The following is a 22,619-nucleotide window of genomic DNA, read 5'->3' on the forward strand; positions in this document are numbered from 1 at the left end:
ACACAGAATGGGTACCTGCATCCAACAGTTCTGCACACAGAATGGGTACCGACATCCATCAGTTCTGCACACAGAATGGGTACCTGCATCCATCAGTTCTGCACACAGAATGGGTACCGACATCCATCAGTTCTACACACAGAATGGGCACCTGCATCCACCAGTATCTGCACACAGAATGGGTACCTGCATCCACCAGTATCTGCACACAGAATGGGTACCTGCATCCACCAGTACCTGAACACAGAATGGGTACCTGCATCCACCAGTATCTGCACACAGAATGGGTACCTGCATCCACCAGTATCTGCACCCAGAATGGGTACCTACATCCATCAGTTCTGCAAACAGAATGGATATCTGCACACAGAATGGGTACATGCATCCACCAGTATCTGCACACACAGGTTACACAAACTGACCTTTATTTGCCATACTGAAGTCTGGTTTGTTTTTGATACAAAGTAACATTTTAGTACAGCATATTCCACCTATCAGAGCCACACCTGCTTGTCCAATGATGGCAGAACCAGGCCTATGCCCAGGGAAACAGTCCTTGTCCCGCATCTGAGCGTGGGAGACCTTGAGAGTGGTCGGCAGCGTCTCAGTTGTCTGAGCTAGAAAATGTGTGCCTGTAAGGCACAGAACAGCTTGAGGGCTGCAACTCTTCTCTCTCTTTTTAAACAGCTGTGCAAGAAAATATATCCCTTTTTTTTTAAAAAAAAATTGTCAATAATGACTAAACTACAATCTAATGTCTAGAATTACAAAGAATAAAATGAAATCAAAGATTTCTTGCTAGTAAAATGAAATGTTAGGAACAGTATTAAAATATAGATCCTACCCCAATGACACAGAGAACCCAGTACAGTACCTATTAATGGGGCACACAGTTGAAGAAGGGACTGCATCAGCTCTTTAGCAGATAGATCTGGCATCAGAAGTGTAGATGCGGGGCAAGGGTGGGGTGAGAAAAACAAATTTAAGAAAAAAAAAAGAAAAAGAAACCCAACAAAGAATGGAGATGTCCTCGTGGAGTCAGGCTGAGAATGTTGTTGTAATCAAGATGAAAAAGCACCCAGGTTTTCTTCTTTCATTTTCAATAGGCGCATCTAACCATTATGCCCACTACAAGGTCTTATTTCAAAGTTTGTGACATGAACAGTGTCATGCCAGAAAGAGCTGGTACACCTGTGCCAGTTTTAAGGGCTACCCTGCAACCTTGCACTGACAAAGACTGCTGGGTATCTCAGAGCCTATGGGAACCAATGGCGTGCCCATGCTCCCGCCCTCCCCCCAACTGAGGATCCAACTATGTCATCTAGGAACCACGAAGCCCTGATGGACTAGACATGATGCTTAAATATAAACACAGCTGGAGAAGAAACAAGAGGCCAGGGATGCAGGAGAAAGGCCAAGAGGTGAATCTGCAAGAACGCCAAAGCTTTCTTCCGGATGTGGGAAGAAAGTGCTGTCACGGCAAGTGGGCCCCACCAAGGCACTGGTTCTGGTACCAACAGTGGTCTGAGCACCTGCAGTTGTGATATCCTCCAGGAGAGGGGCCACCGAGGGGCAGGAAGCCTGTCACAGCTCTGGTCCCACTGACAGGAACCTCCTGCAGCAAAGCAGCTCCCCCTGAACAAGGTTCCTGCCCAAGACAGGAACATCAAACCAAAAGGAAGTGATAGAGGGTGTTGGGATCAAGGACTGGGCACCGACAACATGGAGCTATTCAAGTAAACATAGACAACCAAATACTTAGAAAAAGCTTGTAAACTTCTGATTAGCGAGGTCCTGGGCACAGCACCTCTGCTCGGCTGGCTATGGGAGGATCAAGTCTTTTGTGTTTCTGCTTTTCTGTTTCAAAGTGGACATGCGTGAGTGTGCCATCCACCAGCTGGGCACAAATCTTGGTGGCTCTCTGTCTACAAAGGAGGTGTTGCTGGAGTCCTGGTTCCGGGTCCTTCCCAGCTTGTCCACAGAAAGACAGACATCTAGTGGCTGAAAAATAGTCAGCCATCTGTCCCCACCATCTGGCCATGGAGCTTCCTCCGGTTCAGCTTGCTGCTAGGGTGGGCAAGCAGGGATCCACAGGACTTTACTTTGTTCTTGATTGACCATTGCCAGGATCTGAGTGCAAATGCCCGACAGGGCTCCTCCTTGGACAACCCCTGCAGAACAACCCACCAAACACAAGCAGGTTGGGTCAGCTCTAAGTAAGACATTCCCACCCATAAAGGGATATGAACACTCTGTCTGTGGGCTCTCTGACTCTCCCTGACTCTCCCCCACATGACCCTCCTCCTTCAGCAGGGAATTGGGCAAAGGAGAAACCTTCCCCTAGGGAAGTTGGCTGCTCACAAATTGCCCACAATGGCAGGTCAGGGGGGTATTGGCCTGCCCTGCCCTCTATGGTTAGGAGGAATGAAGCAGCGCAGAGGGGAGGGGAGGATGTTAGGATTGCTTCACTGCCAGCAGGGCTGTGGGACAACAACCACTGGCAGGAATTGGGGACTAGTGTCCAGGTTAGCAAGCTAGTACTACTCCAAGGCACAGTGGGCAGAATATACCCACAGAGGGCCAAGTACAATCAGAAAGTAGCGAAGTTTATGTGATTTTATTTCTGTTTAACCTAATTTTTAAAAAATCAGCATATAGTTAAGTTTGTCCATTTTTTAACATTTTCTTTTTTTTTTAATTGGTTTACGGGTCTGTGATAAATGGAAATGAAAATAGGACCAGGTTGAGCCTCCTGGAAGTGCTCTATAAGTCCTAACCCTTTCTGTGATGAGCTAAAATGTTCCCCTAGCTCCTACAAATGGTTGACTTCACCCAACAGAGGTGGGGAAACAGGAAACTTGCATCCACAGGAGGCTCATTCAGCAAGCAGAGATGCCAAAACTGGCCTTGCCTCATCAGCCCATCTTACCTCTCACTCCCCCTAAGACTGGACCTGGGCAGTGCTCAGGATAGACAGCTGTCTGCACTGCTGGCCCACCTGGGTTCTTGGGTTCCCAACCTGTCTGGGAGTCACCACAGTTATGCTGGTGGGTGTCTGTGCTGAGACAGTTCCTACTGCATGCTGTGGATGAGGCTGGACCATGCCCAAAGGCCAGAGTGTATAACTCTGCCACCTGGCACAGCTTAGACACTGGCCTGGACCTGTAAGTCAAATGTCTATGTACCGAAGGTATATGGCAGCTCAGGCTAGACTGTCCAGGAAAATTGGGCTACTTTCATTCCTAGGACTTGTGACCTGAGGAAAACTTCTGCTCCTGGCTGGGCCCACACCCACTTACCTGTGAAGTACCTGCTGTACTCTTGATCAATCTTCTGTGCCGTCTCAAATTGCTCTTTGGAATGCCTCTGTGTCACCTTGTCCCTTAGGTAGACAGGGTCTCTCTGTTCCCTGTAGGGATAGCCAGGGAACTGGGCTGAGTCTCAAACCTAATCCCAGGTTCCTTCTTCCTTCCTTGGTCCAGAAAGACAGGGCTGGGCTAGGGCAGGGGAATTTAGGGTACTTTCTCATAAATCAGTAGCCTCCAGGCTGACAGGGAATCTGGGCACCTCAGGACCCCAGTGCATGGACAAAGGCAGCAGACACACTAGCTGTCTCCAATCAGAAGCACCAGGAGCTCAACAGCACAGAAAGTTAAGAAGAAAGGGGGCCTCAGTGAGTACAGCTGAGCTGGACTTAGCTCAGACTACACAATTCCCCTGGCCTTCTACACAACATGAAAGGAAAGGGGGTGGGGCGGGGGGGGTGTCTGCAGACAAAGTCCGCTATTCTCGGAAAGTGTGGTTGTGCCCAGACAGGAAGGAGGTGGTACATTCGGCTAGCATCTCTACATGCAAGTCCAGGGTCAGAGGGGAGTGCTATTGTTCCAGCACAGGACCTCACAGGGCCAGACACCCACTTGATGTGCTTGGCGCTCTTGTAGCGGATGAAGATGACAATGGGGTAGATGTGCATATGGTGCAGCCTCTCTATGGCGTGCGGTGCGATGTCCAGAAGACAGTGCCGGTTCTGAGAGACAACGGTACGATAAGTACATAAGTACACAGTGCAGACAAGAGGACACGTCTTTTGTCTCCCTGAGGACCCACCCTTGCTCCACCCCCACAGAACTCTACCTTCCTCCACACTCAAAAATACCAGGCAGCAAAAGCAGGATTTCAACAAGACCACCTAGGAAGGGAGACTTCAGTGGTGATTACACCTCCCCCTCCCCAGCTGATGGCTGCTGAGGTGGGAGTGGGAACTGGCCAGCAAGCCACACCTCAAAATGGGAACTATATTGGTTGGTTTTGTGTGTCAGCTTGACACAAGATAGAGTCATTAGAAAGGAAGAAGCCTCAGTTGAGGAAATGCCTCAATGAAAGCCAGCTGTAAGGCATCTTCTCAACTAGTGAACAACTAGCCCGTGGTGGGTGGGTGGTGCCATCCCTGGGTCCTGGACTCTATAAAAAGGTGGGCTTAGCAAGCCATAGGAAGCCATAGGAAGCCTCTGCATCAGCTCCGGACTCCAGGATCCTGCCCTCTCTGAGTCTGTCTTGACTTCCTTTGGTGACTGAATAGCAATGTGGAAGTGGAAGTGAAATAAACCCTTTCCTGCCCAATTTGCTTTTAGGCCATGGTGTTTCCTCGCAGCAACAGAAATCCTAACTAAGACAGGGACTTTTCTAGGGCCCCATCCTATCCTGGCCTCACAAATCCGCTCTACTGAACAAGAGGGGAGACTCTGGGATTCGTGGGTGGGGCATACAAGCTTTGCATTTATGACAGAAACACACCCCATGATCCCCTCCGCCTCCAGGATGGGGGTCAGCATAAGGCTACAGGCACTCTGTGCAACTCTCGATGGATGTGCTTCCTAACTGAAGCTTTTCCCCATCAAAAAATAAGCATTACTACGTCACATTTTCTGGAAGAAGAGGGAACCGCAGCCCAGAGAAGTGGCTAGAGAAGCCCAGAGGTTAGAGGCTGAGGAGCAGCTAGGACTGGCTACTTCCCTAGCACACCTTGCAGCTAACCCATTCCCTGGCAAATGAACCCCAGGATGTCAAATGCATCAAGAAACATTGTTAGCTTTAATGGGGCCATAGACCTGGTAGGTGGCTCTCTGTATGCATGTGTTCAGGAACCCATCCCAGAATGGTCTAGGAGAAGGCCTCCCCAGAGTTCAAAGCTCTCCTTAGTGCCCTTCGGAGAGCAGAGGCTGTGGGTACCCAAAGTGTTGCTAGGTTCTTCTATGATCTGTGTGCTAGTGGTGAAGGCAGAGACTCACAGCATCACAGAGGATGAGAACAAGGGCAGGAGGGCATGGTGAACTGGGCTGAGGCGTAAGAGCCAGGGCAGTGGGTCCCGGATATAAGAGGAGCCCAGTTGGGCCCAAGTTCTAGGTACCTTTTCTGTGATCTCCTTTATCGACGCCACGGTGGTAACATCAAAATGGCCGCTCCTCCGCTTGTAGTCCACAAAAAGGCAGTCTTTGACACCCCGCTCGATGGCTTGCTGGGAGGCTTTCATCACCTCTGTATGGTAAGATGTATAAGTCAAAGTGCTGGATGCACAGAAGGGTCCCGATGCAGAGGGCCACACTGATCAGCAGCATGGATACCCACACTACTGCCTGCTCTCCTGGAGAGAGCGGAGGATCACAGGTGGGTCTCTCCACATCAGCAGGACCCTTAGACTCTGTATGCCAATTTCTCTACATGGCCGGAAAGGCAGGTGAATAAGAAAAGACACAACCTCAAAGGCACGGAGGCACCCCTTACCAAGCGGGCATCTGCAGAACTTGCCAGGTGCTTCACTGACCAGCATCTCTTTCACCACATCCAGTAAAGGCCCCAGGATGAGGACAGGCCGCAGAGAGGTACAGTCCACCTTCTGGACCCGCTGATAGGCCAGGCTCACCGAGTCTAAGGGACAAGAGAGGGCAGGGTCATGGGCCCTGCCTGGACAGAGGAAGAAAGCAAAGCTGGGCAGCCATGGCCCCGACCTTGCTCATCTAAGTAGGCCCACCCTAACCTTAGTTACCTGGACAGGGCTATCGCCTTTGTCTCACAAAAGCAGGCCAGCGACAGCGACCTGGTTTAAATCAGGACCAGTCTCACATCTCAGGCACACCAGGGCACAACCACTAGTGAAGTCATTCAGGAGACTATGAGAGTCCTTCTGCCACTGAGGATGCTGGGCCAACTGATGTACAATATCTTACCCTTCATTCTACTCCAGGTCTTCCTCAATTATCCCACGCCCACTGCCCCCACACCTTACATCTCTGCTCACTAGAGATGTGGCTCTAAGGTTTGGAAGCCACAGCTTCCTCCGCAGGTATGGTTGTAAGTCTCATACTTGGACCTGGAGGATAGAGGTGATGCAATTATGTCTTTGGACCAGAAAAGATGGTGTGTACGCCAGTTCTGCCCATAGAGATGGTGATAACCCTTAGGAACTGTCTAAGCTAGAAGACAGAAGTGACCTGGGTTTTCAACACAGGGCTACGTCCCTGGGCTGCCCACCAGGTCAGACCATGTGCGATACACTGAAGGGTGCTTCGGGAGGCTTCAGCTGCCTCTCTCTGGTATAGTTCTAGTGATCATGTCACTTTCCCAGTTAGTTAACAGGCAAGGTAAACCCCCCATCGAGTGTACAAAGTTCTCACAGGAAGAAATGGTCAGGAAGGTAGCAGGGAACTGCCTTCCTAGAGACTCCCTAATGGTGTATGCTGGCTTCTCAGGAACACAAAAAGATACAAAGTGTCCAGTTTCTGCCCTTTGGAAGCTCATGCTAAAGGGAGCCACAAGGGAGCAAGACTACACACCCAGACAGATGCTGCATCAGAAGTCCAGGTATAGGAATGGAAGTGTTAGGGGAGTGCTGGAGTGAGCTAGCTCAAACTGGATGAGAGCAAAGAACAGGCTGGAAGAGGGCACAAGATGACTTTGGTAGGCAGCTGCAGGAAGACAGGACTCTGTAGGGTCTGCACACTTTTGTGGAGGTGCTACAGACAGAAGACACAGCTACCTGGAAGCACAAACACCCATTCTCTGCAGACACCAACCCCACAGGCAGAACAAAGAAAGTGAATACAGTCTTGCCTCACATCAACCAACATAACCCGTGTGCTTGCATTTGAAGATAGATTATACAAGTGTCTATACGGTACTTCCTAACCTGGCGAGCAGCTGGTCTGTGGTCTACATTTATGACCTTGGAATGTCCATGCACGTTCTCTTTAAAACAGAGACACGGATGTAGCCAATATAGTTGACCCCTCCATACTAGCCTCCTCAGATGCAACCATTACTCTGAGTCGGAAGTATATCTTTTCCACATAACTCTTATTACTGTAAGCTAATTTTTATGGACTGAGAAAAACCCTAACAAATAAGGTATATGTGTGTGTGTGTGTGGGGGGGTGTTATACTCAACAAAAATAACATGATACTATGAATGGCTTGTAGTTTCATCTCCCTGACAGAATGTATCACAGGAACTCATGGTCCTCCCCTGAGGACTCTGCAATATTTCATGCACAGGTAAAATGTAAACCTGAACAAAATGCTGCTGCCAAGACAGTGGGAACTCAGGTAGAGTATGCAGGAAATACTCAATAGCAAATGAGACCAAATTTAAAAAAAAAAAATGGAGTTTGGGGCAGTCACAGCAGCCACAACTGGAAAAACCAAAAATGCAGCAAGAAGGGAGAAGGCAAGAACTAAGTCCATTAAACTGGAGAAATGGCTCAGTGGGTATGAGTGTCTCCTCTGCAAGCATGAGCTTCAGTCCCCAGCACACATGTGAAAGGCCAGGCATGGCCACCTGGCTATAACTCAGCAACACAGGACAGCGATATGAGGGATTGCTGGCTGCCAGCCTAGCTCCTGGTTCAGATAGAGACCCTGCTCAAAGAAGCAAAGCAAAGATTCCTTCTCTGGTCTCTTTATATGCTCAACTGTAAACACACATGTGCATATAATATATTTAATTATAATATATATATATATATATATATATATATCCCCACTCACAAGTAAATAAATACAAAGAAAATAAAAAGAAGTCTAAATCAGAGGCTTTCTTTGAATCCCTTGCCAAATTCCAAAGCTTTGAGAAATAAAGCTAAATGTTAAGACAAAGGTCTGATCTCCAAAATACACAAAGAACTCAAGAAACTAGACACTAAAACTCTAATTAACCCAATTAAAAACTGGGGTACTGAACTGAACAGAGAATTCTCAACAGAAGAACTTCGAATGGACAAAAGACACTTAAGGTCATGCTCAACCTCCTTAGCGATCAGGGAAATGCAAATCAAAACCACTTTGAGATACCATCTTACACCTGTCAGAATAGCTAAAATCAAAAACACCAGTGATAGCCTATGCTGGAAAAGATGTGGAGTAAGGGGAACACTCATCCATTGTTGGTGGGATTGCAAACTTGTGCAGCCACTTTGGAAAGCAGTGTGGCGGTTTCTCAGGAAACTGGGAGTCAACCTCCCTCAGGACCCAGCAATTCCATTCTTGGGAATATACCCAAGAGATACCCTATCATACTACAAAGGCATTTGTTCAACTATGTTCAAAGCAGCACTATTTGTAATAGCCAGAACCTGGAAACAACCTAGGTGCCCCTCAATAGAAGAATGGTTAAAGAAGGTGTGGAACATATACACATTAGAGTTTTACTCAGCGGTAAGAAAAAATGACATCTTGAATTTTGCATGCAAATGGATGGACATAGAAAACGCTTTACTGAGTGAGGTAACCCAGACCCAAAAAGAGGAATATGGTATGTACTCACTCATAAGTAGATTCTAGTCATAATTAAAGGACATTGAGCCTATAATTCGTGATCCTAGAGAAGCTAAATAAGAAGGTGAACCTGAAGAAAATCATATAGTTATCCTCCTGGATATTGGAAGTAGACAAGATTGCCAGGCAAAAGTTGGGTGCACGGGGGTGGGGGTTGGATGTAAGGGGAGATGGGTAGAGAGAAGGGAGAAGGGGAGGATTCAGGAGAGCTTGGGGGAATGGGATGGGTGGGATGGAGGAAGGGTGGATATGGGAGCAGGGAAGTAAATATCTTAATTAAGGGAGCCATTTTAGGGTTTGCAAGAGACTTGACTCGGAGGGGTTCCAGGTCCAAGGAGAAGTCCCCAGATTGTTACTTGGGCAGGAGAGGAGAGGGTACCTGAACTGGCCTTGTCCCATAGCCACACTGATGAATATCTTGCATATCACCATAGAACCTTCATCTGGCGATGGATGGAGATAGAGTCAGAGACCCACATTGGAGCACTGGACTGAGCTCCCAAGGTCCAAATGAAGAGCAAAAGGAGGGAGAACTTGAGCAAGAAAGTCAGGACCACGAGGGGTACGTCCACCCACTGAGACCGTGGGACTGATCTAATGTGAGCTCACCAAGTCCAGTTGGACTGGGAGTGATGGAGCATGTGATCAAACTGGACCCTCTGAATGTGGCTGTCAATGAGGGCTGACTGAGAAGCCAAGGACAATGGCACTGGATTTTGACTCTACTGCATGGACTGACTTTGTGGGAGCCTGGTTTGTTTGGATGCTCGCCTTCCTAGACCTGGATGGAGGGGGAGGACCTTGGACTTCCCACGGGGCAGGGAACCCTGACTGCTCTTAGGACGAGAGAGGGAGGGGGAGGTAGGGAGGGGGAGGGAAAAGAGAGGCAGGGAGGAGGTGGAAATTTTTAATAAATAAATAAATAAAAATAAATTTACAAAAACTCTACAATAAAAAAAAGAAAAGCATAAAACTATGTTCCACTGACTCTTGTGTGGAAAAGGGAAAGGTTGCCCCTCGGAGGAGGCTCCCATGGAGCTGAGACCCAGGTGTCAGCTCTACCAGTCTGGGTAAACTTTACACCAGCACAGAAAAGTTGTAGCCCAGTTCAGGGTCAGCTCAGTGTCCCCTTGGACCCAGGTGGCCACTGGTGCTGGCTCACAAGGCACTGGAGCTTCACTCTCAGCCTTAACACTTCTCTTCTTGACATTCCAACTGGCAATCTCCAGGCACGTTTACGGAGCAGACCAAAAAGAGCAAAGTCGACTCAGAGATGACCAATCGGGGCAGCTGTTGAATAGTCCTCGCAGATGCTGAGACTTTAATCACAAGATCCGGAAAGTCTTGACAGAGAATGAAAGCCTGTTAGAAATATCCAACAGAAACTCTGGCACTAGGCAAGGCAATTTCTGAAATTAAGACATGGGACACCAAAGATGAGCTAGACACTGAGCAGGGTAAAGGACACTGGTAAGAGAGAAAACGCTTGAAAAGAAGAGGGGAAGCATGCAAAGACAGGAGACCAACAAGACCTGGACAGGGAGCTCAGAGGAGAGAGATGAAAAGACCATAGACGCAACAGCAAGCTATAGACTTAAGGACAAAAAGGCAGACACACATGGGCAGCATAGTGAGGCCTGATGCTAGGAACAGAGACAATGCCAAAACCCACTGGGCCCAGGGGATGTGACCTTCACCATAAAAACATTAGAAGCAACCCTTCCGGAAACATCGTGGTAGGCTAAAATGCACCCTTAAGGGCTGGGTCACTTCTTGTCTTATTTAGGGTTCACAGGTGGTTTGAAGAAAAACGGCCCCCAAAGGGAGTGGCCCTATTAGGAGGTGTGGCCATGTAGGAGTATGTGTGGCTTTGTTGGAGAAAGTGCATCACTGTGATGTTGGGCTCTGAAGCCTCCTATGCTCAAGTTATACTCAGCGAGACAGACCACTTCCTGTTGTCCAGATGTCAGGACTCTCATACCTGCATGCTGCCTTGTTTCCCACCATGATGACAATGGATTACACCTCTGGAAATGTAAGCCACCCCAATTAAATGTTTTATCTTTGCCTTTGTAAGAGTTGTCATAGTCATGGTCTTCACAGCAATTAAAAAAAAAAAAACCAACTAACTAAGACAGATTCTATTGCAGCAATGAAACACAATGACCAAAAAGCAAGTCAGGGAGGAAAGGTTTGGTTTACACTTTAGCATTGCACTTTAGAGGGAAGTCAAGACACGAACTCAAACAGGAGCTGATGCAGAGGACATGGAGGCGAGCTGCTTACTGGCTTGCTTTCCCTGGCTTGTTCAGCTTGCTTTCTTATAGAACCCAGGACCACCAGCTGAGGGATAGCCCCACCCACCAAGGGCTGGGTCCTCCCCCACTGATCACTAATTGAGAAACTACATCTCTTGAGACACTTCCTCAACTGAGGGTTCTCCTTCTCTGATGACTTTAGTTTGTCAAACTGACACAAAACTAGCCAGGACACTTCTTGATCCCAACAACCTGTGACTCTTACCTTTTCTAGTGAGAAAGTTCTCCTGGGTTGTCTGGGGAGAGCCTAAATGCCCTTAGAGGTGTTCCCACCAGAAAAGGGAATTCTGAAGCAGACACACATGGCAGAGAAGGGGACGTGAAGGAGTAGAAAGAGGTTTCAAGATAATGGTGACATGTCCACAAGCAAACGAATGCTGGTAGCCACTGCTCAGAACCAACAAAGGCTAGGAGCAGATGCATCCTTCAGAGCTTGCAGGGCAGTGGAGGCTCTGGCACCTTCAAGCTGACCTGGTAGCATTGGTATCAAGACATCTGGCATGATTAGAATGAATAGATATTGTGTTAAGTTACTGTTTATAGTGATTTGTTACAGCAGCCATAAATACAACCACGTTTGCATTTTGCGAGTGTGTGTGTGTGTGTGTGTGTGTGTGCAGGCTAGAAGCTGGCAATAGGTGTCCTCCTTGATAACTCTCCTATGGCATTTATGGAAGTGCTGGGGCTCTGAACTCTGGTCCTCCGCTTTGCCTGCTCACAAAACAGTCTCCCCAGCTCCTTGAACAGCATTTTTTTCACATGTGCATGATGGGGAGTGGGCATGGATGCCATATGTGGAGGTCAGAGGAAACAGAGTTAGGCCTTTCCTTACACCTTTGTGTGAGCTCAGGGAACCGGACTCCAGGTCACAGGCTTACCTGACAAGCTCTTTTCCCCTCTGAGTCAAAAGAAGTCAACCCTCTGGATTCACAGTTTTGATTTCATGGATTCAAGCAATTGGGGATAGAAAATATTCAAATAGGTATCATTAAGTAATTTAGAGACCATTTAAGTATATGGGGAATGCACTTAGGCCAAATAAAACATCTGATTGACATGAGCTAACAGAACACCTGCGGGTCTGAATACCTAGAGGGGGCTTGGTACCAACTCTCTGACATACCAAGGTGTGGCTGTGTACACCACCCTAAGGCTCTACATACAAGGGAAATTCTGGAAAGGGGTAAAATGGACATTGTCAGACAAAACAAAATATGTCACAAGCACAAATCAGACACTCTAAGACATGTTGAAGGAACGCAGGAGGATGACAAGGTCAGACAAACGGAGGCAGGGGAGGAGCGACCACTGAAGGAGGGAAGAGAACGGCGTGGAAACTACTAACGCACATGCGGTGACAACAGCACGCAATGGAGGCTGGGCTGCGGTGGGGGGGGGGAGACTTCTTAGGTCACTATGGATGCATACATGGGGGACACTGAAGCCTCCAACCGACTACATCAGAAAACTAGAGAGGTAATAGAAACGCTGGATTATTCCCAATATAGAGAGAAAGGAGAGAAAGGAAACATAAAAAAGATGGAGCCAGCAAACACAAAGAAAAGACAGCATCCACTATAGTGATATTTGAAACATTCTGATTTCACAGAAAGTGAAAACTTCTACCTGCCATCTACCTACACATTGATACTCAGGTAATGCTTTGATACAATATGTTAAAACACTGGCTGCCAGTTAGTGAAATAAAAGCTGCTCTGCCTTACCCTACTCCAGGGACAGTAAATAAAACTACAAAGAAGTTCAAAGTATGAACTTAGCCAGAAAAAGGCCAAGTGTATGGAGACTAAGCAAGAGAAAAAGAGCAGAAACAAAGCATCACACCTTCCAGATTTTTCAAAGGGGACACTACTGGAAATAAGGACATTTATCAGTGGTAGAAGGGTCATTGCAGGAAAACAGAATGATCCAGAAGGTATATGTTTCCAGTAACAGTTTCAAAATGAGTGGTGAGGCTGGAGAGATAGCTCAACCACTCAGAGTACAGGTTATTCTTCCAGAGGAGTAGGTTTGATTTCCAGCATCCCCATGGTGGTTCACAACCTCCTCTAACTCCAATCCCAGGGGATCTGACACCCTCTTCTGATCTCTGTAGGCACGAACATGGTACACATACAGACATGCAGGTAAAACCTTATCACACATTAAAAATATTTAAATTTTTAAAAAAATAAGCAGTGCATAAATTCCAAGGAACGGACACAGACACACCCACCAGACCCTCACCGAACACACGAGAGATGGCACCTGTCCCAGAGCACAGCCCAAGGCCAAGAGAAGGAAGGAGGAAGGCTAGAAACCCAAGAGAAACCTCACCATAACACGACAGCAACTTAATTCTGTTACTGACAGGATAGCACATCTCAGGCTTTTGAGGTAAAGGGGCAAAAATGAGTCGATATTATCACAAAAGACATATTTCTTACATATACACTTACATACATGAAATCCCCTACTAAAGCTGTATGTTATATGTGTTATACAGAAACTGAGAGCAGACTAGAGCTTCCCACAGGCTGTGGTCCATCCAACCTGCATGAGGGTGACAGGGAATATCTTGCTGCATTTTATTTTAACTTTTTTTTTTTTGAGACACTATGTAGCCCTGGCTGGTTAATACACACACACACACACACACACACACACACACACACACACACACACACAGACACCCCAGGGTATCCTTGAACTCACAGAGATCTGCAAACCTCTGCCTCCAAAGTGCTGAGATTAAAGGTATGTACCACCACACCTGGCAAGATCTTCATTTTAAAGATAAGAAGAGAATACAGAAGGAAAGAGGAAAGAGGGACCCATCAGTCCCACATTCTACTGCCTGATGACCCCACACCCTGTCTATCCAGGACACTGGATATATACACAGCCCTAGGAACCACTTTGATGACCAGGATCTTTTGCCACTCAGGACCAATGCCCTCCTTCTACAAGGGCCATCTTCTAGTAGGGAATCTGCCATTCTGAGTCCTCAACTCCAGCCTTGCTCAGCATTCTCTGGGAAGAATTTTGTCAAAATCACCAATGAACATGTAAATGAAACAAGAAAGGCTGAACAGTGACCAACACAAGCCAGACACAATGCACGAGGCAGAAACTATGTCCACTGGCCCAGGACCTCTCACTGAATGAGGCCGGCCAGCTATGAGCCACCTCTGTCTTTCTTCATTCCTGTGCTGGGCTTACAGACACACCACACCTGGCTGTTAATATCTGGATCTGAGGTCAGGTCCTCAAGCTTGCACAGCACTTCACACACTGAGCCACCTCCCTGCGTCCCAAGTCCTGACACCCTCGCTGTGCCCTTCTTCCTGAAACAGGGCTGAGGAGCGAAGAAACATGGTGGCCAGGAGGAGACTCACTGATGTTGACAGATTCTCAGAACCATCTTGCCAGCCTGAATGTCCACTTCCAGACAAGTACATAAAAAGTAAGGAACCTTTGGGAATCCCCCATAGCGAGACTCTCCCACCCTGCCAGTCCCACCCATGGAGCCCTTTGGAAGGAGCCCAGCATTTGCCTTCAAAGAGTGGAATGGAGTCATTGGAAAACGTGTCCAGGGCCAGCAGATCTTTGCCATCTTTAGACCCGTTGCGTTTGTGTTTATGCTTCCTCCGGAAGAAGGAGCGGCGTGCAGCTGCCGACAGTGTCTTTGCTGTGTTGTCATCTTTGACCTCCGACATGCTAAGCCTCCTTGAGAACTCTTGGTCCATCCTGCAGTCAGAGAGAAGGACAATGCGGGGAGGGCCCTGGTAAGGGAAGCTAGGTTCCCCCAGCTCCCTGAGGCCTCCTAACTACCGGCCTTTCCCATGCCCCAGGACCCTCAGGCATCACCACCACCACTGAGACGGAGGTGTCTTTCAGAGACTGCGTGGTGAAGAATGGTTGGGTATTTACCCTCAGAAGTGATCAAAGGAGTCCTCTCAGAACCTCAGGTACTTCCTCCAGTGGAAGGTTATTAAAGAAAGAGCAACCCTGAGTCTTTTGTGGAATATTCCTTTACACTGTGTAAAGACGTGCCACTGTGACTGACTTAATAAAAAGCTAAACGGCCGATAGCTAGGCAAGAGGTATAGCAGGGACTTCTGGACACAGAGAACTCTGGGAAGAAGGAAGGCAGGGCCTATCAGCCATATGGAGAGGAAACAGGATGGGCAGTACAGAGTAAAAGCAACCAAGGTACATCAAAGAATGTAGATGGAAAGATATCTACTAATTTAAGTTACAAAAACTAGTTAGGAACAAACCTTAGCTAAGGTTGAGCTTTCATAATTAATAATAAATCTCTGTGTTTTTTGTGAGCTGGTAGCTCCAAGAAAAACCCAACTACATGATCCTCCTTGATTCTTGTGGTGATCTGAATGAGAACGACACCCTCTGGCTCATATATTTGAATGTTTGGTCATAAGGGAATGGCACTACTTGAGAGGGGTTAGGAGGTGTGGCTTTGTTGGAGGAAGTGTGTCACTTGGGGGTAGACTTTGGGGTTTCAAAAGCCAAAGCCAGTTCCAGAATCTTTCTTTTCCTGTTAACTACAGATCGAGATACAGAGCTCTCAGCTACTTCTCCAGCATCATGTCTGCCTGTGTACCATCATGCTTCCTGCCATAAAGATAACGGACTAAACCTCTGAAACTGTAAGCCGGCCCCCACTTAAATGCTTTCTTTTATAAGAATTGCTGTGGTCCTGGTGTCTCTTCACAGCAAAAGAACATTAAGACATCCTAGCTTGCCACAGGACCTCTTTCTTCCTTCTGCTTCCTGACCACATTGTGAAGTGGCCAATGAGGCCTTCACCAGATGAATAGAGGTCAGATGACTTCACACTTTCAGTCTCCAGAACTGGGAGATAAACTTCTCTTTCTTATGAATTTCTCAGCCTCAAGTATTTGTTCCAGCAAAAGAAAACAGACATAGGGTAATAGCTAATTGGGTTTCTTTCAGAGGCGATGGACATGCTTTAAAATTAATTCTGAAGGAGCTGGTAATGTGGTAAAGTACTTGCCTAGCATGCTCAAGGCCCTGATTTTAATCCCCAGCAACACATGAACTGGATGTTGTGGCACATGCCTATGATCTGAGAACTCAAGAGATGAAGGCAGGAGAAGCAGTTCAAGGCCATCTTAGCCACAAAGCAAATGGGAGGTTAGCCTGGGATACATGAGACCCTACCTCAATCATCAGTAAATAAAATAATGGTGGAGATGGTTGCACATATCTGTGAATACCCATGCCTCTGCATCATTGGGAGGACTCACAGCTTCATGACTCTGTTTGGGAGAAGAGGTTACATATCCTGACTCATCGTGGTGCTTCTATGCCTTGGCTCATTGGGTCACTGCAGCTCTGTGAGGTCCCATACCACACTAGTGGCCCCTGTGGTCCCTGCCTGGAGACGGAAAAGACTTACACATATTTACTGGGAATTTGCCCACGCTGGATCTTCTGGGCATTCTCATCCAGCTGCCAAGCCATCCAGGACCCAAACATGCCCTGGGGCAATGTGTCATCCACATACAGGATGTCATCTTTCTTAAAACTCAGTTCAGGCTCCACCTCTGCCAGACGGTCATACAGGGCCCTGCACCATGAAACAGATGACACAGGTTGAGGAGACCACATCACACACACCCATCTCTTGAGGCAGCTGTCAGTGCTGGCATCAGACACCACGGGAAAGGATTTGGGGGCATCCTGAAGAGGCCTGCATCACACACTTTACAGAGCAGGATAGAGATATCTATCACCTTTCCTTTCTAACACTAAGGGCTCATCACGTCCTGCACCTCATCCTTTCAAACAGACATTTTCGATCCACTTGTCTCAGCGGTCAAAGCGGCCGCTTCCTGCAGACGAGCACCTCCCAAAGACACAAGCACACCATTTTCCACCTGCAGAATGCAAGTATTACCATGCGTGTTTTCATCTACTTTGTGGTCTGAGGTCATGGGGGACATGACAGGAGTCCTGAGCCACTCACTGAAGATGCCTAATGCCATTCCCACATGATTCCCACATGACTTACAGGCACCATGGGCACCTAAGATGCATACTGTAGAGGGCTCTGTGGGACTCAGGAGAGACCACAGGAGGAACCCAACCCATAGAGTAAGGGGCTCCAGGTCTCAAGACTCGTGTAGTCTTGACCCTTCCCCTCCCCCAAAAGTATCTCACATAGGCAAAAGTCATGCCAATCAATGATGGCCTGAGCCCTCGGGGCAAATAGTCCAGGAATCCATTTACCCTATCAACTTTCCACAGACAGCCCCTCCCCTGGCCCTAACCCTTGCTACTGGCACCTGATGTAGAAGCTGTCACCAGGCAGGCCCTTGACTCTGGAGAATTCCTCATGGCGATACTGCACCTTCAGGCGGATATTATCCTTTGGCTTCAACATCTCCACATAGACATCCTCCACTGTCCTGCTGCGCACATCCTGGTTGCCATACTGAGCAGGGAAAGAGCACCAGGGTCAGAAAGACAGTGGCAGGGATAGCTTGGATACTCAAAGGTTCCAGGACGGTCTTAGACTCTGCCTGCCTCCCCTCTACCGATCTTGGCCTCCCCAGTGCCTGTGCTCTATGACTTTCTGGCTACTAGATACAACGGAACTAACTAGCAATGAAGACTTCTACTTTACAGTTATGAAACCATGTATTTGTCATTGTACTGTCTAATTTTATGTCAATTTAACATAGGCTAGAGTATTTGAGAAGAGGGAACCAACCCCAATTGAGAAAATGCCTTCATAAGACTGATCTATAGGCAAGCCTGTACAGCATTTTCTTAATTAGTAATTGACGGGGGAGGAGGGCCCAGCCCATTGTTGGTGGCAGGGTAGAGGAGAAAACCCCTGGGCTGCTGGTCCTGGATTCTATAAGAAAGCAGACTGAGCAGACCACAGAGAGCAAGTCCATAAGCAGTACTCCTCCATGACCTCCAGGTTCTGTTTGAGTTCTGCCCTGACGTCCCTCAGTAAAGGAACGTTACCTGGAAGTATAAGATGAAATAAACCCTTTCCTCCCTAACTTGCATTGGCCACGGTATTTCATCACAGCAACAGTAACCCTAACTAGGACAGTCATACGTGTGCCATCTCCCCCATGGGATGGGAGACCCAGAGAGTGAGAGAGAAAGAAAGCCAAATCAGTCAGCTCAGAGACCTAGTACTCCCGAGACTGGGCACTTCCTTCTGGCTCCTCAGGATCAGTGCCAAGTTAAGTCCTTGGGTTGCCTCAACGGCCCACCACACTGCCCATGGGCTTCGGAGTAGCCCTCATTTACAAGATGAACAACCCACCTTGACAAGTTGCTATAGGTAGAGTAAAATCCCATCTTCTGTGTCATGTAAGAGGACAGAAGTTGATAATGCATGAACATGACCTGGCACACACAGTGGCAGAACTCACCTCCAGAATGAGGTCTCCTGGCATGAGGCCATCGGGACCCTTGGCAGGACTATCATCTTCCACCTCAGCCACAAACACCCCGTGCAGGTTCCCACCACACAAGTGCACTCCCAGATCCAACTGGGATTTCTTGATGAAAACAATGCGGGGATCAGGGCTCTTCTTGCTGCTATCTCCCACAATCCTTTTAAGAAGGAAAATGAAGTCCTTAACATGTGCAAGGAGAGAGTCAGGCACAAGTGAAGAGAGCCATGGTCGATGCCCTGCCTGTTGTTTCGTAGGCTTGGACTTCCTAAGAGGCTGGCCACAAGTTCTCCTCTACTGACTCAGTACAGAGTCAGAGACCGAGAGTGGCCATGTGAATGGTAAGAGAGAAGAGGGCAACAAGCTATTCAGAGAGAAAACAAGAAAGCCAGCAAGGGCCATGCTTCTGACCCAGCTGTCAATAGGTGCCTGAGGAGGCATCTCTTCCTCTACTGAGCTTGCCTGACCTGGCCTTGCTATTTAGAGACAGTTCACTCAGGGAAACACCTGAGCAGTTTCTATGCCAGCTAATGCGGGGGCTCTTGCTATCAAGACCAGAGGTGCCAAGGGGGGGATGCATGATGCATGGAACTCCCTCGAAGGGGGAAATAGAAGAGATTCCCTGGTTGGACTGGGGGGCAGGTGGGCATGGGGACTTGAGGGATTGGGTTGGAAGGTGAGCAGAGGGGAGAGTGCTGAGAGAGGTGACTGGAAAGGGGGAGCTTTATGGACTCAGGGAGCCATTCCTCAGGGATGGCCCCAGCTAAGACTTCAGACAGCAATGGATGCACAGTCTGAACTGGCTATGTCCCGTGATCAGACTGGTGACTACCTAGGTTGTCAGTGGAGAGCCTTCATCCTGTGACTGACGGAAGAAGATTCAGAAGCCCACGGTCAAACATTGGGCTGAGCTACAGGAAGAAGGAGGGATCACAGAAGCCAGGGGTCAGTGACATCAGAGGAAAACCCACAGAAATGGGAACTCAGAGTCTGAACTAAAAACCAGGGAGCCTGCATGGGACTGGCCTAGGCATTCTGCATATATGCAACAGCTGTGTAGCTTGGTCTATTGTGGGACTCTAGGAAAGGGAGCAGGGCTGTCCCTGGGGCTATGGTTGGCTCCTGGGAACCTAATCCTCACACTGGATTGCCTTGCCCAGCCTGAATACTGGGGGAGGTGCCTGGTCTGATGCAGCTTAATACGCTCTGCTTTGCTGATGCCCTTTCTGGGCGAATACAGAGAAGGGGTGGGGGTGGGGCAGCAGAGGACAGGTGAGGGGGATGAGTGGGAAGAGAGGAGGGAGAGGAGGCTGGGGTCAGGATGTAAAATAATGAAAAAAAGAAGGGGAAGTAGGAGGAGGAGAAGGAGGAGGAGATGGGGAGGAAGAAGAAGGAGGAGGAGGAGGAGGAGATGGAAGAGAAGGAAGGAAGAAGAGAAGGAGAAGATGGAGGAAGAGGAAGGAGGAGGAAGAGGAGGATATGGAGGAAGAGGAGGGAGGAGGAGGAGGAAGTAGTAGCAGTAGTAGTGAAGTAGAGTCAGGATGAATCTGGGAACACAGTGAGGAAGTCAGACACCTTTGGAAACCGTGAAGGAGATATAAAGGAAGAGTCCACCCCTGGTGATCCCCAGGCAGAGCTGCCTCAATCTGCATGACACTGGGACATTTCTGAGAAGCGGCAATTCTAGGTAATTCTAGGTGAGACTGACACAGGCTCCTAGAGAACCCTTCTCCTCCTGACACTGCTCTCTTTGGGAAGTGTGCACACCTGCCACAGAGCGCAGCCCTGGCTGCCTCTCTCAGCACTGCCGCTCAGCACACCTGCCAGGGTCCCCGGCCTAACCTCAACATTGTCACAGCTGAGCAGAGACCTAGGGCCTTCCTGGCTGATAAAGGTAGAATGTCTGGAGACAGAATAGGAGAAGGAAAGACACAAGAAGAGCAACACAAGCAAGGAGAGAAGAGGAAGAAGGATGATGGAAAAAAGATAGGCCCGGTGTGGGGTCTGTCCCAGTGGAGCAGATGGGCAAATGGAGTCCCATAACATTGCCAATGCTGACCTGGAGCTGGGGGTACTTTGCTTGGCAGGGGGGCTGCCAGGGCCTTCATCTTGTTCCATCAGTGGGTCAATGACAGAGGGATGTTCTGTGGTTACAGCACTGCTGCCCTGGAGAGTAGAGTGAGGGGTGGCAGCAGGGTCCAGGTGGGAGCTGGAGGTGGGAAACAGAAAGAATATGATGCATTCAAGCAGCCAGAGCCAACACCCCTGCAGTGTGGCAATGGGTCCAGACTGTGAATAGGGAACCGGCTTCACACACTGAGTCCTGGAAAGGCGGACACATAAGGAGTCTCGACTTGTGCCACCTGCCCCACAGGTCTGCCTGTCTCCAATCAGGGATTCTCTCCAAAGGTGTCCAACCTAGAGGACACCAGAGCCCCTGTCCCGTCTCATCTGTTTTTATTCCCCACCAAGTTATGCATGGTGACTCTACAGGACATGTACCACTCCTGTCATCTACCTTGGGATCCACAGTTCGGGCGCAGGTACAGGAAGGTGTCCAGTGTTTGCTCCACACAAAGTCAAGCACAGTATGAATCCTGTGCCAGGGACTGAGGTTTTGGTTACTGTGGCTCCCTGGATCCTTGTCTGTACTCTTAATGTTTCAGGAGGAGACACCCCCTCTCTGAAAACCCCTTGTCCAAAATTCAAGGAGATCCATCTTTCCTTACCAGAAGAAGAATCTCAAAACCTTGAAAACTGGCACCAGGTAAGCAATCCCCTGTTACACCTAACTCTCCACCCCGGCCTAGGCAACCCCTGGAAGCTCACCTGGAATGGGAGTGGCTATTGAGCTGGTGAATGTGTGGGTTGTACTGGGCGAGGATGGTGATGGTATCGCACTGCTGTCCGATGATCAGCCGGGCCTGCTGCTCGGTGGCACTCCTCAGGTTTATGCCATTGAACTGGGAAGATGCCCAGGGTGGACTCAGTGATGGGTAATGACTGAGGCCGTGAACATGGACTTGGGAACACTGCTTTGTAGGACAGGACAGAAGAGAAAAGGGGAAGAAGGAAGGGAAGAAGGGAGGGAGGGAGGGCCATTCCCTCTTACCTCAAGTAACTGGTCCCCATACTCAAGGCCGGCCTGGTGGGCGATGCTCCCTGTGGTCACCTTGGAGACGTAGACACCACCCTTCTCTCCGCTCACAATGGAGATTCCCAGAGGCTCTGAACCCTTCTGCACTTTCACATGGCGTGGCTCCTCCAGGTAAGGCCTGGAGACACAGTCAAAGTTTCAGGGACTCAGACCCAAAGGGACAGAACGGGGAGGCTGAGATCAGGCATGCAGTCAGCAGTGTGAAGGAAGGCCCAGAGCTCAGGTGTTCTGATAAGGTGGGAGATGGCAAACTGACTTTGGACAAGGCAACACATTCCTGAAATTTCATGCAGTACAAACACACATGGAAAAGACAGAGGATGATTGATGTGAACTATAACTGGGACACACACACACACACACACACACACACACACACACTTTTATTTGATGAAAGAGTCATCTCAGGACATGCGCTGTGCATATCCCATGGAGGGAGTTCTGAAGACACCCACTGGCAAAAAGATGGCTCTGCAATTACAGTTGCCCCTTAACCCCTCCCCCCAAAGATGACACGACTTGCTAGCTCTATTATTTATGGGTCCCTAGAGTGAGAATGAAGCAGCTATAAGCCATGAGAAGAGGGCTAAGGGACTAATGAAGCAAGGATGTGCCCATGCATTTACTGGCCAGGGAGCCGTCCCCATATCCAAGGGCATGAAAGGATGTGAGAGCCTCATGTCAGGCCAACCTCAGACTCCTCAGCGAGGAGGACCTGGGCCTAATGGCCACGGGCAGCCTCAGAAGGGATCTGTGGTGGAAGAGACACACCGATGGACAAAGGTTAGGAGAGAAGGGATACTCAGAAGGACCACACTTGAACAGAAGACCCAGAATTCTGCAAGTCCTCCC

At 48.7% G+C, this 22,619-nt stretch overlaps 1 protein-coding gene across 4 annotated transcripts in view; it reads right to left on the reverse strand.

Annotated features, from left to right (window-relative positions):
- The window catches only part of Dlg5 (discs large MAGUK scaffold protein 5), a 136,120-nt gene that overhangs the window by 19,387 nt on the left and 94,114 nt on the right, over positions 1 to 22,619 (reverse strand). For 3 of the 4 annotated variants that reach the window (XM_048426457.3, XM_048426458.3, XM_048426459.3), the window contains 12 exons: positions 21,723 to 21,885; positions 21,440 to 21,573; positions 20,670 to 20,819; positions 18,587 to 18,770; positions 17,477 to 17,625; positions 16,588 to 16,758; positions 14,698 to 14,891; positions 5,782 to 5,925; positions 5,408 to 5,535; positions 3,918 to 4,027; positions 3,300 to 3,409; positions 409 to 2,171 (listed from right to left, as the gene is read on the reverse strand). In XM_048426457.3, coding sequence (XP_048282414.3) covers positions 2,068 to 2,171; positions 3,300 to 3,409; positions 3,918 to 4,027; positions 5,408 to 5,535; positions 5,782 to 5,925; positions 14,698 to 14,891; positions 16,588 to 16,758; positions 17,477 to 17,625; positions 18,587 to 18,770; positions 20,670 to 20,819; positions 21,440 to 21,573; positions 21,723 to 21,885 — 1,741 coding nt within the window. In that variant the 3' untranslated portion in view covers positions 409 to 2,067. Of the gene's footprint in view, positions 1 to 408; positions 2,172 to 3,299; positions 3,410 to 3,917; positions 4,028 to 5,407; positions 5,536 to 5,781; positions 5,926 to 14,697; positions 14,892 to 16,587; positions 16,759 to 17,476; positions 17,626 to 18,586; positions 18,771 to 20,669; positions 20,820 to 21,439; positions 21,574 to 21,722; positions 21,886 to 22,619 lie in introns of those variants that run through there. The other variant, XM_087911944.1, reaches the window with a different exon arrangement.

The sequence above is a fragment of the Myodes glareolus genome, chromosome 12, assembly GCF_982192425.1.
Source record: "Myodes glareolus chromosome 12, mMyoGla1.1, whole genome shotgun sequence".
NCBI classification, from domain to species: Eukaryota; Metazoa; Chordata; class Mammalia; order Rodentia; family Cricetidae; genus Myodes; species Myodes glareolus.